At 41.0% G+C, this 19,416-nt stretch overlaps 1 protein-coding gene across 1 annotated transcript in view; it reads right to left on the bottom strand.

The window, feature by feature from the left end:
• Positions 1 to 1,894: 1,894 nt before the first annotated feature.
• Positions 1,895 to 19,416, bottom strand: part of LOC308297468 (protein NLRC3-like) — a 37,599-nt gene continuing 20,077 nt past the window's right edge. Inside the window, exons 6-9 of the mRNA XM_080740873.1 lie at positions 5,328 to 5,410; positions 5,092 to 5,244; positions 4,726 to 4,775; positions 1,895 to 2,509 (exon numbers count right to left, since the gene is read on the bottom strand). Coding sequence (XP_080596999.1) covers positions 1,950 to 2,509; positions 4,726 to 4,775; positions 5,092 to 5,244; positions 5,328 to 5,410 — 846 coding nt within the window. The 3' untranslated portion in view covers positions 1,895 to 1,949. The remainder of the gene's footprint in view (positions 2,510 to 4,725; positions 4,776 to 5,091; positions 5,245 to 5,327; positions 5,411 to 19,416) is intronic.

The raw sequence follows: 19,416 nt of genomic DNA, 5'->3' as shown, positions 1-19,416 counted from the left end.
TTACTGCGTATGCGCGTGTGTGTATGTGCGCGAGTGTGCGTACAGAATAACCCTCACTTAAAAAAGTTACATTCAAAATGTTTTTATTTTATAATATTTTATTGTTGTTTTTATCAAAACATTGTATCATGGTTTAATGTAACTTTGGCACAATGTAAATAGAATAGCAATGGTTTCATTTTATTGAAAATATGAGTAAATATAAATGTTTTACATTTTATTATTACATCTTATAGGTAAAAACAAACAAACAAAACAAAACAAAAGTACATGATTTTCAAAACCCTTCATTAGAGTAATTTTATTTTTGTTTTCATTATCAATAAAACTTTACAGTATTCATGTTTAAATGAGCAGGGGTCTTCAACAGGGGGTCCTCAGAGTTACTACAGGGGGTCCTCCAAATCCTTATGTGATAGGATAATTATTTTAAATGAACAACTTGAACCCTCACATCCTTATTCTGAGGAGAACTGTAGCCAAAAATAGCAGATCTACAAGCTCTCAACGCCTCGCGCTGCGAGGCACCCTGCCCGTCCAGCTTGGCAAAAAGGTTTGGCTTAGAGGTAAAAAAGAGCAGACCAAGTACAGAGTGAAAGGTCAAGTTTACTAAGTATCGACGATTTAAGATTTTAATTGGTTAAGTGTCAAACAAGTCTATGAATCTATCTATGAAATCCATGAGAATCTCCATCACACATTTACAATATGTAGAGGGGGTCCCTGCTTCATCTCTCTCAGCTAAGGGGTCCCTGCTTCATCTCTCTCAGCTAAGGGGTTCATCTCTCTCTGCTAAGGGGTCCCTGCTTCATCTCTCTCTCTGCTAAGGGGTCCCTGCTTCATCTCTCTCTCTGCTAAGGGGTCCCTGCTTCATCTCTCTCTACTAAGGGGTCCCTGCTTCATCTCTCTCTGCTAAGGGGTCCCTGCTTCATCTCTCTCTGCTAAGGGGTCTCTGCTTCATCTCTCTCTCTGCTAAGGGGTCCCTGCTTCATATCTCTCTCTGCTAAGGGGTCCCTGCTTCATCTCTCTCTCTGCTAAGGGGTCCTTGACTTGAAAACGTTGAAGACCCCTGTTCTAGAGCAGATGTTCTCACACTTTAAAGGACACGACCCCCAAAATAATCATATATGAACTGGGGACCCCCCAGTTCAAACAAAGTGTAAATTGTAGAGTTGAAGCATTACATTTAGTTTGACTCAGTTCCACGTTGCGAGGCGTTGTGAGCTTGTAGATCGTCTATTTTCACAATATTTGCCTCTTTATGTTATTTGACAATTTGTCCAATGTTTGACCAGTTTATACTTTGATTACTTTTAAAAGTTCTTTCATTGTCACTTCAGTGTCATCTGGGGACCCCCTGGGGGTCCTTCTGTGGGTCCCCAGGTGGGGGTCCCCCTGGGGGTCCAGACCCACAGGTTGAGAACAAACCTTTTCATGTCAATCTGAACAGTTTGTTCCAGAGACTCCATTTTTACAAGATTCATTTTTTGAAAATAGCAGATCTACAAGTTCACAACACGCCGTGATGCGACATGTTGTGTGCTTGTAGATCGTCTATTTTCAAACAGTCAATTTATACAGTAAATGGTTAAAGTGGTTACACAGATTTTGATGCTATATACATGAATGTTGCTGGGGACCCCCTGGAACCCCTTCAAGGACCCCTGGGGGTCCCCGGACCCTGCACTTTGAGAACCACTGTATGATGATATCATGATCTATAAATCTGTACAATATTCATGTTTAAATGTGTTACACACCCCCCCCCCCCCCCCCCCCCCATCGCTATGGAAACCAAACCATATTGATTCTATAAACATCCCCCCCCCCCACCCACCCCCCGTTCCTGATTATTACATTATGATACATTATGAACACCCTGTCTGTCTGTCTGTCTGTCTGTCTGTCTGTCTGTCTGTCTGTCTGTCTGTCTGTCTGTCTGTCTGTCCTCACAGCCTGTCTGTCTGTCTGTCCTCACACAGAGACACAGAGGAGTCACGGTTTATATAGAACCCAGCATAGAGAGGTTCAGTAAATGTGGTCTGGACGGTGTAGAGGTGTGTCAGTTTCAGTGAGGACACTTCATAGAAGGACAGAGTCCCACCAGGACAGTCCAGATACACTGCTACTCTGTTGGAGTCAGAGGGACGATTAGGAAGGTAAGTGGGCTTACTATTGTGTGTGACAGCGTATACGTTACCATGGTTACCATCATAACACCACAGACTCCATGACATTTTATTGTATCCAAGCTCACATTCCTCACCCTCTCCTTTCCTACTGATTCCTCTGTAAGTTACTGCTATCCTAACCGTTCCACTCCTCTCTACCTCCCAGTAACAGCGTCCAGTCAGACCCTCTGTACACAGAACCTGGACCCGTCTATCAAACCTGTGAGGATGATCAGGATATGAATGAGGCTGTTCCACCCGAGTCGCCTTCCTGTTGTTCTCAGAGAGAGAGAGGAATCTGTTTGCTGTGTTTGAGTCCAGTGTGAGACGATGAGAATCTGATGAGAAAACAACACAGTAAACATTAAATACATATTCACTGAGTGACACACACACACACACGCACAGGCGCACACACACACACACACACACACACACACACACACACACACACACACACACACACACACACACACACACACACACACACACACACACACACACAGGCAAGGTGTATAGTTTGGTTTCCATAGCGATGGGGGGGGGGGGGGGGGGGGGGGGGGGGGGCTCTGTGTGTCTAACACATTTAAACATGAATATTATACAGATTTATAGATCATGAATACAGTGGTTCTCAAGGGGGTTCCAGGGGGTCCCCAACAACCATTTACTGCTGAACGATTGACAATTTGAAAATAGACGATCTACAAGGTCAAAACGCGCCACATTGCGGGACGTTGTGAGCTTGTAGATCTGCTATTTTCAAATGAAGAATATTGGGAAAATGTTGTGTCTGGCACAAACTTTTTTCAGATGGGGGTCCTTGACACACACCTAGACACATGCGCTGTGAGCTTGTAGATCTGCAATTTGTAAATAGCCAAGGTGTAAAATATGGATAAAGTGGTTCAAATGAGTGATGCTGTATTAAACATTTTGCTGGGGACCCCCTGGAACTCCCTAAGGACCCCTAGGGGTCCCAGGACCACACTTTGAGAAGCATCAACCACTTTAACCCTTCATTGACCGGTGTCTCCCAGGGCTCTATACCCTCCACACTCCAAAATAGCCGATCTACACGTTCACAACACGTCGCAGCACGATGTGTTGAGAGCTTGTAGATCTGCTATTTACGGTAAATGTTCACGTATTGAGACATGTCCAACATTGGGACGCAGGGTTTAAATGGTTAATGGTTCAAAGAAGGTTCTTTGAGGAACATGTGTGGTTGTGAGTTGTAGATCTGATATTTGGGCGGGCGGATCTCAGATCTTAATGGGTTAACCGCTTAAGCCTTATTTCAAATATAGTGAAAATAGCAGATCTACAAGCTCACAACGCCTCACACTGTGGTGCATTGTGAGCTTGTAGATTGGCTATTTTCACTATATTTAAGCAGTTCTGTTTTAATGCATTTTTGGGGGGAAATGTTTTTAATTTCAATACAACAATGCATTGATGGAATATAAAAATTGCTGTAGTTGTAATTTGTACATTTAATACTTGCGTATTTACTGGAGTAACACTTTCAGGATAGAAAAATGTTCAAACATGGAATAAATTCCTTCTCAAGACATTTCCTCACTAATGTGTTTGTAAATATGTCTAGTAACACATTTCATTTAATAAATTCCTTCTCAAGACATTTCCTCACTAATGTGATTGTAAAGATGTCTAGTAACACATTTAATTTAATAAATTCCTTCTCAAGACATTTCCTCACTAATGTGATTGTAAAGATGTTTAGTAACACATTTCAAAAGGTTGAAACTCCCCTAGGCAGGGGTGTCACACCAAATTCTGGGCCCTGCGTACAAGGATTCACTTTAACCCATTTAGACTGGGAACGTATTATTACGCATTATGTTGTGCTTTAACTATTGAAAAATAGCAGATATACAAGCTCACCGTGTGGCACCGAGTGCCGCTCTGCGAGCTTGTAGATCTGCTATTTTTGAAAAATTGTGAAATCCTTCAAAATATTTTTTTGAAAACCCTTTGTTTCTATGTCAGTGGTGCTCAAACCTTTTCATGTGAAGGACCCCCAAAATGATATGTATTTGGCCACGGACCCCCATCTCAATATATTTAGTTCCAGGGACCCCTCAGAAGCAAAACTTGATTCACAAAATACATATATTCAAAGATTTGCACACATTTTAGCGACTTTAAAAAAATAGCAGCTCTACAAGCACGCAACGCGGCACTCGGTGCCGCGCTGTGAGCTAGTATATCTGCTATCTTTCAATAGTTAAAGCATAAAATACTTTTGGGCCCTAAATGGTGTTTTAAATGGTCTCTCTAGGGGTCCCGAACCCCAGTTTAGAACCACTGCCCTGGAGGGGTTGAATTTCAATGTTTTGGATTGTGTTACTAAACACATTGATGAAGGTTTTTATAATATCCTCTGAATACAAGGAGGGAGGGGCCAACACAGTATAAAACACTGTATAAAACTGTGTATAAAATGTCAATGTGACAGACAGACAGACAGACAGACAGACAGACAGACAGACAGACAGACAGACAGACAGACAGACAGACAGACACTCACATCTTGTAAGGAGTTGAGGTTTAATCCAGTGTTCTCCTCCATGATTCACACTGTAGGAAATAGAACAACAATGAATCAATGTCTGACTGTCTAACACACTGTCTCCACTAGCTGACATAGTTCTGTTCCTTTTGCTATGTCGCACGTGCACGCACACACGCACGCACGCACGCACGCACGCACGCACGCACGCGCACGCGCACACACACACACACACACACACACACACACACACACACACACACACACACACACACACACACACACACCTAGTCTACTCTATTCACTTCAGAGTCTCCAGTTCAACATTGTAAGGAAACACTCCACTAACCAACACCAACATGGACACAGTCCAAGTCTACTCACTTCAGAGTCTCCAGTGCAGCAGAGAGCTTCTTCAGACCAGAGCCTCCTAAGTGGCTGAAGTTCAAGTCCAGCTGTTTCAGATGGGAGGGGTTGAAGGTCAGAGCTGAAGCCAGAGAAGAACAGCCTTCCTCTGTGAGCCCACAGCCTGACAACCTGCAGAGAAATCCATATTTAACAAAGTGCTGTTGATGTTCAAGTAGAGATCCACACAGAGAGAAAACACACTATTTATTTACCTCAGGATCTGCAGTCTACACTCTTCACTCTTCAGTAGAGCAGAGAGTTGCTCCACTTGTGATTCCTGCAGGCAGTTGAAACTGATGTCCAATTCTCTCAAATGGGAAAGATTAGATCTGAGAGCTGAGAGCAGGATGTCAAATCCTGTCTGTGTGATGTTACAGCCAGCAAGTCTGTAATTAAAGATTACATATCTGGATTGATTATCAGAGTTTTGGAGGAGGGACCAAAGAGATGGAAAGAACAGGCAGGCAGGAATAATGTGAAGTAAATCATGGTCATCTTCCAACAGGAAGCTAACTGACAGGAAACAGGAAGCAACAAGTTAACAACAGATTAGTCTTGCGTAGCCAGACAACTATTCCACAATCTCTGAATGCTATATAGAGTCTGGAACAGCAGCTCCCGAACGGCGAGTAATGGAAACGGGCATTAGCATTCAAATATATTTACATTTTTAATTTCTGCTAAGCAGCAAGCTAAAGATGCTTGTACGATTTTAATTTATATAATGATAAATGTGTGCGATGTGAGACGGAAACGGAAGTGACGAGGAGGCTTCACTTCCGCTTTAACCGGTACTCATCGTTCTTCTCTCGATGCACCAGACTGTATGACGGGAGCATTTCCAAATCGCGGAGTCAACAGTCTGGCCACGCGAGACTAACAACAGATGATCCAGCAAACTGACAGAGAGGACAGACAGACAGACAGACAGACAGACAGACAGACAGACAGACAGACAGACAGACAGACACACCTGGTAGTTATAGTAAAAGTAAAAAACTTCCCCGGGGTGCTGACCACAATCGCCTCCTCCTTCAAAGGGAAGCCTACTATATATATACACTTAACACTATGGCCCCCTGTGGACTCAATGAAGAATTTGACATCAAGCCTTTTTTGTGACATGTTTTCCTTCCTCTGTATATATTTATTTATATATTTTGTTCTATCTGTGTGTACATATGTGTTGTTTTTCTGATGTTAACGTCTTTTATTATTGCCTTTACTCATCTGATTAAATTTTGTGTACTGTTTATATATTTTGTTTTGGTCTTTTCTTTAGGCGTATACTGAGGGACTCTGTGTTTTTTACACATGTTATTTTGTTTACATTGTTTGGCTATTTTATAGCTTTAACCGGCTACACTGGTAGACTGTTTATAAATATTGTCACTAGCCCAGATCCTCTGATTTTTAAAAGGGCAGTGTTATTAGACTAGATGGGTGTGTCTACCCAGCTGCTACACATGTGTACTGATGAACTTCCTCCGGTTCCATATAACTGGCTAGCCTATTGTGTCATTCACTTTAGACCTGATGAAGACGCCGAAGGGCGTCGAAACGTTGTTGATTTTAATGTTATAGTTAATAAATAATTAACTTTGGGAGCGAGCCACCAGTGTGCGGACTTCATCTTCTTTAAAAAAAAAAAAAAGAACACATAATATATCAATATTTTATCGCTTCTTATTATTTTTTATTATATGTTTCTAGTCAGTGTGGGTTACCATGATATCAGCCTTATTGACCAAATGAAACAGACAACAAACTGCTGGTGCTGGTGGGCTGGGGAACCAGCAAACCTTCCAGTCTGTGTTTACACCAGTTTGACACTCAATGATTGTGTAAGTGGACGTGATAATTCCCTAGCAGCCATGATGGATCACATATTGTATTTACTGTAGCGTATCAGTGTGATGTGATGCCAGAGCATAGGGGAGGCTATGCCTTCCCAAATGCTACTGGGTAGTTTTCAAATTAGGCTATAGCCTAATATACAGTATGAGCGCAGCATTATATAGACAGATTTCTTGTTTACCAAATTTGAGACTTCATGCGCAGGTGCCTAAAATGTAATCAATTCCCTAAATGTGTTGTTTTGGGGTGCGCTTAGCGCGGGTTTCAGTTCATTCGTACCTCTTCTGTGTTGGCTGGTGAGACGTCACCCGGCCACAACGGCATTGCCCGCTGAGAACAGCCGGCTGTACACGCTTCAGTCATACTATAGCCTACAAGCTCACATCACGTCGTGGGCGTGCCCGTAGTGACCATAGACTGTAGAAAAATATGGACGAAGCGAAGCCATTGGTTTCTATGCAGCGCGAATGGCCCTTTTCCACCCCTTGAAATGGGTGTCGCCATCATAGAAATAAATAGAATTGTAATGCCACCAGAGATGCTATTGGCTGCCAACGGTCACGTGAAACGCAAGGATACTCGGGAGAATGTGTTGAGGTCTGCCGAAAATATAGCAGACGAGGAAGAAAACGTGGACCGCCCACAAGCCAGCCAGCGAAAAACAAATCCAGTATGGCTGACACAGACGGACCGCAGTGACAGTAAATGTCCGAAAAACTTTTTGATTTTACCACGGAGATTTGTGCACCGAATGCTTGGACTGCAGCCGCTGCTAACCTGACCGGGCCGTCTAGGACTCTGTACCCCGCATTGGAAGCCTTGTTGAGGACTCTACTTTTGAAATTGCCCGTGCAGTTCTGCAGGGTCTTATAATAATCCAGTTGTCCACTAGACTTTTCACAAAGCAAAGAGGCATTCGTCCAGAGAAATATGCATGGGTTTATTCATATTTATTAACAGGGATTTGTGATGTTTATAGGACTGAAGTTGCACTAATAGTTTTCATTCACACCTCTTAACAAAAGCTATCAACAATGTCAATGTGACACCTATGTTAACAATGCGATTAATGTAGGAATGGATGCAATATGCATATGAATTGTCCATTGTGACTACAGTCTATGATTGTGACATGCTAAGTAGGCTACAGTAGCGAGAAGCTGGATTAATGAATTGATTGGTGAACTAATTATTGAGCTGACATTATGCAGTATCGTGGGTTAATTATTCCTACATATTAAAGAGGTTATATCAATCAGCGATCGTTAACGTAAATGCGCTTGATTCGTGTCATTTTTGTTTGATTGAGGTATTTACAGTAGTAGCCTACATCAATCAGCCTATTCCTCCTCTTTGATTCAGTCAATTTCAATCTGGTTTATATTTTGGAAATAAAATGTGAGATCAACCAATGCCTATTTGTGTGCGTTCCTATGCCAATTTGTGTGAAATGTGTATGTGTGAATGTAAGTGCTAACTTTGTTTGACTGTTCTATTGACAATTATACTGTAGCCTCAGTGTCGTTTTCAAATGTATTAATTAATACCATTTGGCGAGGTGCTAAATGTTGAGTGTTTCTTTTGTTTAGTTTTATATTCTATTATAGGCTATACCACTTTATATACGAGTGGTTACTTGGGGGAAATACATTATTATACTAGCCGTTCTAAACCTACAAAAAGCCAGATATTAAATGCCATAACATCACGTCGCCGAAGCCTGCTATGACCCACTTCAAATTCCAAAAGAGCTCCCGACCAAGAACTCCCATACTCAGCTGGCTCCAACAACAGGATGAGGTATGCCAAGGGATACACAGGATAGCAGGACATGCAACTTATGTAAAAAGTGCTGTTTTCAGTTTCCAAAATGTTACATGAAATATTTGATAAATGGTCTGAAGTAGGCCTAATGTAAAGTAAGTCTGTGGTAGGCATACATGACAAATTATCAAGAATGCCATATGCCAATGTTAAAGACGAGTTCATAAAATAATATAGGCTTCCATTGGCTTAGAACATAGGCTATTTTAGCTGTGAGTGGCGGCAGTGGCCACTGATAATCTGTAGGCTCATGTCGATCACGGATTGATGTGGCATGCCATACTTGCACAAATCATGACGAGAAAAAAAATAAAGACGCATTGTTTTGGTGGCATTATATAGGGCAGGCTCTCATAAGTTGTTACACAATCGGGCAGGTATAGCCTTCATAATAAATAAATACCAAGTCGTGTGGCTGATATGTCTATAAGAGTAAATAAATTATAGGCGTATTAACAAAAACTATGTTTTAACATCAAACATATAATTTTCCGAATGTCTGTCTGAGTGAGTGTCTGTCTGTCTGTCTGTCTGTCTGTCTGTCTGTCTGTCTGTCTGTCTGTCTGTCTGTCTGAGTGTCTGTCACAGCGTTTCTCTTCAGTGGCTGGAGCAATTGATCTGAAATCGCATCAACATTAGCATATGAACACACCTGACATAACTGTGAAGCCCGTTTGTCACTTTCACAAATCATATGCTGTATATTAGCATTTTTATGGTGTATCTATATCTATTCTGCATCTAGCTTGAGGCATGTCTATTCTGCATCTAGCATGAGGCAACATGTTTAACCAGCTGTGTGTGTGTGTGTGTGTGTGTGTGTGTGTGTGTGTGTGTGTGTGTGTGTGTGTGTGTGTGTGTGTGTGTGTGTGTGTGTGTGTGTGTGTGTGCGTGCAGGCGGGTGGCGGGCTGGGGATCGGTTGTCTGGCCCTGTTACAGATTTTGTCCAAAAATCATGCAGATCGGTACACAGTATCTCTGTAGCCATTAAACGAAACGGGTATTTCTTACATTGATGCTCCTACATATTATCATGCAAGCACCAGTTAAAGTTACTTTCCATCCCTCATACTGTGTGCACAGTGCACACTGCACATCATTTCGGAGCTCATATCTTTGAACGGGTAAGGGCTAGTTTATATAATTATACAGAATAGCCTATATGTGTGTTTATTTATGTCCTCACTCATTTTAATAGCTCTGGATTAAGAGCGTCAGCCTATATTGTACAGTGTAACCTGGGTTTGTATAATAGTTTTATATTGTAGGCCTAACAATGTTTATACGCCGTTGTACAAAGAAAACGACCTACAAGCTAACAGTGCGTCGTATTGCGATCGACGCTGATGAGCTGATTTGGGCAAAGGCTGATCTGGGATCAGAACTTTATCATCCATTTTAAAATAAATTGACCAAATTTCGACAAAACGCATATGATGGTGATTGAAAGGCAATTTTTAACTAGCGATAGGAACCATAAAGTATTCATGAAAATGTTAATTAAGGCTAGAACACGAAAGGGGAAAATGAATGGGATCCAATGGAGAACAATTCTTTTTGCAACCGGCCGGGGGGGGGGGGGGGGGGAAACAGCGCAACTAGCGGCCAATCATAGGAAGTTTTACTTCCGTATTGGAGTCATTTTAAATCGGCAGAACTATGCCCCTGGTAGTGACTCTGAGCTTGGAGGTCTGCTATTCTCTGCATGCGTGCAACATTGTTGGAGAATAAAGGCTTGTTCATGGCCATGGGCTGCAGCTGCTGTGATCATACTCATAGTACTCTCTAGTCTCTGTCTCTCCGTTCTCAGTGGAGGAAAACGTACTGCGATTTTTTTGTTGAAATACTTTGTTACAAGTTAAAGTCTGGAATTCAAAATGTACATGGGTAAAAGTAGGCTACGAAAGTGAAGGAATCAAAATAAGCTCACAACGTGTCACAGCACAACGCGTTGTGAGCTTGTAGATTGGCTATTTTTAAATTGTCTCTATAGGTATAAAACAGGGCTAAAGATGGCTTTATAATATAATCATTTATATCTGCAAAGTAACTAGTAACTCAAGTTTTCATATAATTGTAGTGGAGTGAAAGTAGCCTACAATATTTGGATCTGAGATGTATGTATGGCCAAAGTGAGTACAAACCAACACTGTATCATGATTCTACCATGATGTCAACTTAATGCACACTCCTCTTATTATAATCAAACTATAAATAATAAAACAGAACTAACTATACAAGTGGTTACTTGGGGGAAATACATTATTATACTAGCCGTTCTAAACCTACAAAAAGCCAGATATTAAATGCCATAACATCACGTCGCCGAAGCCTGCTATGACCCACTTCAAATTCCAAAAGAGCTCCCGACCAAGAACTCCCATACTCAGCTGGCTCCAACAACAGGATGAGGTATGCCAAGGGATACACAGGATAGCAGGACATGCAACTTATGTAAAAAGTGCTGTTTTCAGTTTCCAAAATGTTACATGAAATATTTGATAAATGGTCTGAAGTAGGCCTAATGTAAAGTAAGTCTGTGGTAGGCATACATGACAAATTATCAAGAATGCCATATGCCAATGTTAAAGACGAGTTCATAAAATAATATAGGCTTCCATTGGCTTAGAACATAGGCTATTTTAGCTGTGAGTGGCGGCAGTGGCCACTGATAATCTGTAGGCTCATGTCGATCACGGATTGATGTGGCATGCCATACTTGCACAAATCATGACGAGAAAAAAAATAAAGACGCATTGTTTTGGTGGCATTATATAGGCTCTCATAAGTTGTTACACAATCGGGCAGGTATAGCCTTCATAATAAATAAATACCAAGTCGTGTGGCTGATATGCCTATAAGAGTAAATAAATTATAGGCGTATTAACAAAAACGATGTTTTAACATCAAACATATAATTTTCCGAATGTCTGTCTGAGTGAGTGTCTGTCTGTCTGTCTGTCTGTCTGAGTGTCTGTCACAGCGTTTCTCCTCAGTGGCTGGAGCAATTGATCTGAAATCGCATCAACATTAGCATATGAACACACCTGACATAACTGTGAAGCCCGTTTGTCACTTTCACAAATCATATGCTGTATATTAGCATTTTTATGGTGTATCTATATCTATTCTGCATCTAGCTTGAGGCATGTCTATTCTGCATCTAGCATGAGGCAACATGTTTAACCAGCTGTGTGTGTGTGTGTGTGTGTGTGTGTGTGTGTGTGTGTGTGTGTGTGTGTGTGTGTGTGTGTGTGTGTGTGTGCGTGCAGGCGGGTGGCGGGCTGGGGGTCGGTTGTCTGGCCCTGTTACAGATTTTGTCCAAAAATCATGCAGATCGGTACACAGTATCTCTGTAGCCATTAAACGAAATGGGTATTTCTTACATTGATGCTCCTACATATTCTCATGCAAGCACCAGTTAAAGTTACTTTCCATCCCTCATACTGTGTGCACAGTGCACATCCCATAACCCACACACTGCACATCATTTCGGAGCTCATATCTTTGAACGGGTAAGGGCTAGTTTATATAATTATACAGAATAGCCTATATGTGTGTTTATTTATGTCCTCACTCATTTTAACCCTTAAGTGCTGTTCGGGTCATTTTGACCCGTTTTACATTTTCATTTGAAAAAAAAAGGTAGAAGTTAAAAATGTTTCCACCTGAAACTCACTGGCCTTAAAGATTCTTCTGAGATGAACATGTAAAAAATATATTTTTGCACTACACCCATGCTACACCCCCCTCATATTTTTTGAACCTTAAGTGCTGTTCGGGTCATTTTGACCCGGAAGCACAGAAATACACAGTATTATGCCAAAACACAGACACACAGTCACCCCCACTTCTAACACCCCCCTTCCGAAGCCCCATTCCGAACCCTCCCCCCCTTCCTATAAGCATGAGCAATATTGCCCAGTATTAAATGAAGTCGTTTTTTTTACATGGATTTCAGCTAAATCAGTAAAAACGCCTAGCTCTTTCAGTGTTTAATGTGATATAGCAAAGCAGAAATGCAAACATTTACCAAATATATCATATGAATTGTTTGGTATTGAGTCAAAGTCAATGTATCATGATGATTTGTTAAGTTAAAATTTATATTAGTGTTGTTTTTTTTAAACCAAATATCCACCGGGTCAAAATGACCCGAACAGAACGAAGGTGTAGTGAATCTGAACAGAACTTAAGGGTTAATAGCTCTGGATTAAGAGCGTCAGCCTATATTGTACAGTGTAACCTGGGTTTGTATAATAGTTTTATATTGTAGGCCTAACAATGTTTATACGCCGTTGTACAAAGAAAACGACCTACAAGCTAACAGTGCGTCGTATTGCGATCGACGCTGATGAGCTGATTTGGGCAAAGGCTGATCTGGGATCAGCCGCGCCCTGCAACTTTATCATCCATTTTAAAATAAATTGACCAAATTTCGACAAAACGCATATGATGGTGATTGAAAGGCAATTTTTAACTAGCGATAGGAACCATAAAGTATTCATGAAAATGTTAATTAAGGCTAGAACACGAAAGGGGAAAATGAATGGGATCCAATGGAGAACAATTCTTCTTGCAACCGGCCGGGGGGGGGGGGAAACAGCGCAACTAGCGGCCAATCATAGGAAGTTTTACTTCCGTATTGGAGTCATTTTAAATCGGCAGAACTATGCCCCTGGTAGTGACTCTGAGCTTGGAGGTCTGCTATTCTCTGCATGCGTGCAACATTGTTGGAGAATAAAGGCTTGTTCATGGCCATGGGCTGCAGCTGCTGTGATCATACTCATAGTACTCTCTAGTCTCTGTCTCTCCGTTCTCAGTGGAGGAAAACGTACTGCGATTTTTTTGTTGAAATACTCTGTTACAAGTTAAAGTCTGGAATTCAAAATGTACATGGGTAAAAGTAGGCTACGAAAGTGAAGGAATCAAAATAAGCTCACAACGTGTCACAGCACAACGCGTTGTGAGCTTGTAGATTGGCTATTTTTAAATTGTCTCTATAGGTATAAAACAGGGCTAAAGATGGCTTTATAATATAATCATTTATATCTGCAAAGTAACTAGTAACTCAAGTTTTCATATAATTGTAGTGGAGTGAAAGTAGCCTACAATATTTGGATCTGAGATGTATGTATGGCCAAAGTGAGTACAAACCAACACTGTATCATGATTCTACCATGATGTCAACTTAATGCACACTCCTCTTATTATAATCAAACTATAAATAATAAAACAGAACTAACTATACAAGTGGTTACTTGGGGGAAATACATTATTATACTAGCCGTTCTAAACCTACAAAAAGCCAGATATTAAATGCCATAACATCACGTCGCCGAAGCCTGCTATGACCCACTTCAAATTCCAAAAGAGCTCCCGACCAAGATCTCCCATACTCAGCTGGCTCCAACAACAGGATGAGGTATGCCAAGGGATACACAGGATAGCAGGACATGCAACTTATGTAAAAAATGCTGTTTTCAGTTTCCAAAATGTTACATGAAATATTTGATAAATGGTCTGAAGTAGGCCTAATGTAAAGTAAGTCTGTGGTAGGCATACATGACAAATTATCAAGAATGCCATATGCCAATGTTAAAGACGAGTTCATAAAATAATATAGGCTTCCATTGGCTTAGAACATAGGCTATTTTAGCTGTGAGTGGCGGCAGTGGCCACTGATAATCTGTAGGCTCATGTCGATCACGGATTGATGTGGCATGCCATACTTGCACAAATCATGACGAGAAAAAAAATAAAGACGCATTGTTTTGGTGGCATTATATAGGCTCTCATAAGTTGTTACACAATCGGGCAGGTATAGCCTTCATAATAAATAAATACCAAGTCGTGTGGCTGATATGCCTATAAGAGTAAATAAATTATAGGCGTATTAACAAAAACGATGTTTTAACATCAAACATATAATTTTCCGAATGTCTGTCTGAGTGAGTGTCTGTCTGTCTGTCTGTCTGTCTGTCTGTCTGAGTGTCTGTCACAGCGTTTCTCCTCAGTGGCTGGAGCAATTGATCTGAAATCGCATCAACATTAGCATATGAACACACCTGACATAACTGTGAAGCCCGTTTGTCACTTTCACAAATCATATGCTGTATATTAGCATTTTTATGGTGTATCTATATCTATTCTGCATCTAGCTTGAGGCATGTCTATTCTGCATCTAGCATGAGGCAACATGTTTAACCAGCTGTGTGTGTGTGTGTGTGTGTGTGTGTGTGTGTGTGTGTGTGTGTGTGTGTGTGTGTGTGTGTGTGTGTGTGTGTGTGTGTGTGTGTGTGCGTGCAGGCGGGTGGCGGGCTGGGGGTCGGTTGTCTGGCCCTGTTACAGATTTTGTCCAAAAATCATGCAGATCGGTACACAGTATCTCTGTAGCCATTAAACGAAACGGGTATTTCTTACATTGATGCTCCTACATATTCTCATGCAAGCACCAGTTAAAGTTACTTTCCATCCCTCATACTGTGTGCACAGTGCACATCCCATAACCCACACACTGCACATCATTTCGGAGCTCATATCTTTGAACGGGTAAGGGCTAGTTTATATAATTATACAGAATAGCCTATATGTGTGTTTATTTATGTCCTCACTCATTTTAATAGCTCTGGATTAAGAGCGTCAGCCTATATTGTACAGTGTAACCTGGGTTTGTATAATAGTTTTATATTGTAGGCCTAACAATGTTTATACGCCGTTGTACAAAGAAAACGACCTACAAGCTAACAGTGCGTCGTATTGCGATCGACGCTGATGAGCTGATTTGGGCAAAGGCTGATCTGGGATCAGCCGCACCCTGCAACTTTATCATCCATTTTAAAATAAATTGACCAAATTTCGACAAAACGCATATGATGGTGATTGAAAGGCAATTTTTAACTAGCGATAGGAACCATAAAGTATTCATGAAAATGTTAATTAAGGCTAGAACACGAAAGGGGAAAATGAATGGGATCCAATGGAGAACAATTCTTTTTGCAACCGGCCGGGGGGGGGGGGGGGGGGGGGGGAACAGCGCAACTAGCGGCCAATCATAGGAAGTTGTACTTCCGTATTGGAGTCATTTTAAATCGGCAGAACTATGCCCCTGGTAGTGACTCTGAGCTTGGAGGTCTGCTATTCTCTGCATGCGTGCAACATTGTTGGAGAATAAAGGCTTGTTCATGGCCATGGGCTGCAGCTGCTGTGATCATACTCATAGTACTCTCTAGTCTCTGTCTCTCCGTTCTCAGTGGAGGAAAACGTACTGCGATTTTTTTGTTGAAATACTCTGTTACAAGTTAAAGTCTGGAATTCAAAATGTACATGGGTAAAAGTAGGCTACGAAAGTGAAGGAATCAAAATAAGCTCACAACGTGTCACAGCACAACGCGTTGTGAGCTTGTAGATTGGCTATTTTTAAATTGTCTCTATAGGTATAAAACAGGGCTAAAGATGGCTTTATAATATAATCATTTATATCTGCAAAGTAACTAGTAACTCAAGTTTTCATATAATTGTAGTGGAGTGAAAGTAGCCTACAATATTTGGATCTGAGATGTATGTATGGCCAAAGTGAGTACAAACCAACACTTTATCATGATTCTACCATGATGTCAACTTAATGCACACTCCTCTTATTATAATCAAACTATAAATAATAAAACAGAACTAACTATACAAGTGGTTACTTGGGGGAAATACATTATTATACTAGCCGTTCTAAACCTACAAAAAGCCAGATATTAAATGCCATAACATCACGTCGCCGAAGCCTGCTATGACCCACTTCAAATTCCAAAAGAGCTCCCGACCAAGATCTCCCATACTCAGCTGGCTCCAACAACAGGATGAGGTATGCCAAGGGATACACAGGATAGCAGGACATGCAACTTATGTAAAAAGTGCTGTTTTCAGTTTCCAAAATGTTACATGAAATATTTGATAAATGGTCTGAAGTAGGCCTAATGTAAAGTAAGTCTGTGGTAGGCATACATGACAAATTATCAAGAATGCCATATGCCAATGTTAAAGACGAGTTCATAAAATAATATAGGCTTCCATTGGCTTAGAACATAGGCTATTTTAGCTGTGAGTGGCGGCAGTGGCCACTGATAATCTGTAGGCTCATGTCGATCATGGATTGATGTGGCATGCCATACTTGCACAAATCATGACGAGAAAAAAAATAAAGACGCATTGTTTTGGTGGCATTATATAGGCTCTCATAAGTTGTTACACAATCGGGCAGGTATAGCCTTCATAATAAATAAATACCAAGTCGTGTGGCTGATATGCCTATAAGAGTAAATAAATTATAGGCGTATTAACAAAAACGATGTTTTAACATCAAACATATAATTTTCCGAATGTCTGTCTGAGTGAGTGTCTGTCTGTCTGTCTGTCTGTCTGTCTGTCTGTCTGAGTGTCTGTCACAGCGTTTCTCCTCAGTGGCTGGAGCAATTGATCTGAAATCGCATCAACATTAGCATATGAACACACCTGACATAACTGTGAAGCCCGTTTGTCACTTTCACAAATCATATGCTGTATATTAGCATTTTTATGGTGTATCTATATCTATTCTGCATCTAGCTTGAGGCATGTCTATTCTGCATCTAGCATGAGGCAACATGTTTAACCAGCTGTGTGTGTGTGTGTGTGTGTGTGTGTGTGTGTGTGTGTGTGTGTGTGTGTGTGTGTGTGTGTGTGTGTGTGTGTGTGTGTGTGTGTGTGTGTGCGTGCAGGCGGGTGGCGGGCTGGGGGTCGGTTGTCTGGCCCTGTTACAGATTTTGTCCAAAAATCATGCAGATCGGTACACAGTATCTCTGTAGCCATTAAACGAAACGGGTATTTCTTACATTGATGCTCCTACATATTCTCATGCAAGCACCAGTTAAAGTTACTTTCCATCCCTCATACTGTGTGCACAGTGCACATCCCATAACCCACACACTGCACATCATTTCGGAGCTCATATCTTTGAACGGGTAAGGGCTAGTTTATATAATTATACAGAATAGCCTATATGTGTGTTTATTTATGTCCTCACTCATTTTAATAGCTCTGGATTAAGAGCGTCAGCCTATATTGTACAGTGTAACCTGGGTTTGTATAATAGTTTTATATTGTAGGCCTAACAATGTTTATACGCCGTTGTACAAAGAAAACGACCTACAAGCTAACAGTGCGTCGTATTGCGATCGACGCTGATGAGCTGATTTGGGCAAAGGCTGATCTGGGATCAGCCGCACCCTGCAACTTTATCATCCATTTTAAAATAAATTGACCAAATTTCGACAAAACGCATATGATGGTGATTGAAAGGCAATTTTTAACTAGCGATAGGAACCATAAAGTATTCATGAAAATGTTAATTAAGGCTAGAACACGAAAGGGGAAAATGAATGGGATCCAATGGAGAACAATTCTTTTTGCAACCGGCCGGGGGGGGGGGGGGGGAAACAGCGCAACTAGCGGCCAATCATAGGAAGTTGTACTTCCGTATTGGAGTCATTTTAAATCGGCAGAACTATGCCCCTGGTAGTGACTCTGAGCTTGGAGGTCTGCTATTCTCTGCATGCGTGCAACATTGTTGGAGAATAAAGGCTTGTTCATGGCCATGGGCTGCAGCTGCTGTGATCATACTCATAGTACTCTCTAGTCTCTGTCTCTCCGTTCTCAGTGGAGGAAAACGTACTGCGATTTTTTTGTTGAAATACTCTGTTACAAGTTAAAGTCTGGAATTCAAAATGTACATGGGTAAAAGTAGGCTACGAAAGTGAAGGAATCAAAATAAGCTCACAACGTGTCACAGCACAACGCGTTGTGAGCTTGTAGATTGGCTATTTTTAAATTGTCTCTATAGGTATAAAACAGGGCTAAAGATGGCTTTATAATATAATCATTTATATCTGCAAAGTAACTAGTAACTCAAGTTTTCATATAATTGTAGTGGAGTGAAAGTAGCCTACAATATTTGGATCTGAGATGTATGTATGGCCAAAGTGAGTACAAACCAACACTTTATCATGATTCTACCATGATGTCAACTTAATGCACACTCCTCTTATTATAATCAAACTATAAATAATAAAACAGAACTAACTATACAAGTGGTTACTTGGGGGAAATACATTATTATACTAGCCGTTCTAAACCTACAAAAAGCCAGATATTAAATGCCATAACATCACGTCGCCGAAGCCTGCTATGACCCACTTCAAATTCCAAAAGAGCTCCCGACCAAGATCTCCCATACTCAGCTGGCTCCAACAACAGGATGAGGTATGCCAAGGGATACACAGGATAGCAGGACATGCAACTTATGTAAAAAGTGCTGTTTTCAGTTTCCAAAATGTTACATGAAATATTTGATAAATGGTCTGAAGTAGGCCTAATGTAAAGTAAGTCTGTGGTAGGCATACATGACAAATTATCAAGAATGCCATATGCCAATGTTAAAGACGAGTTCATAAAATAATATAGGCTTCCATTGGCTTAGAACATAGGCTATTTTAGCTGTGAGTGGCGGCAGTGGCCACTGATAATCTGTAGGCTCATGTCGATCATGGATTGATGTGGCATGCCATACTTGCACAAATCATGACGAGAAAAAAA

Source organism: Nannobrachium achirus, assembly GCF_963921795.1.
Source record: "Nannobrachium achirus genome assembly, chromosome: 13".
NCBI lineage: Eukaryota > Metazoa > Chordata > Actinopteri > Myctophiformes > Myctophidae > Nannobrachium > Nannobrachium achirus.
This window is presented reverse-complemented; position numbering and strand designations above follow the sequence as displayed.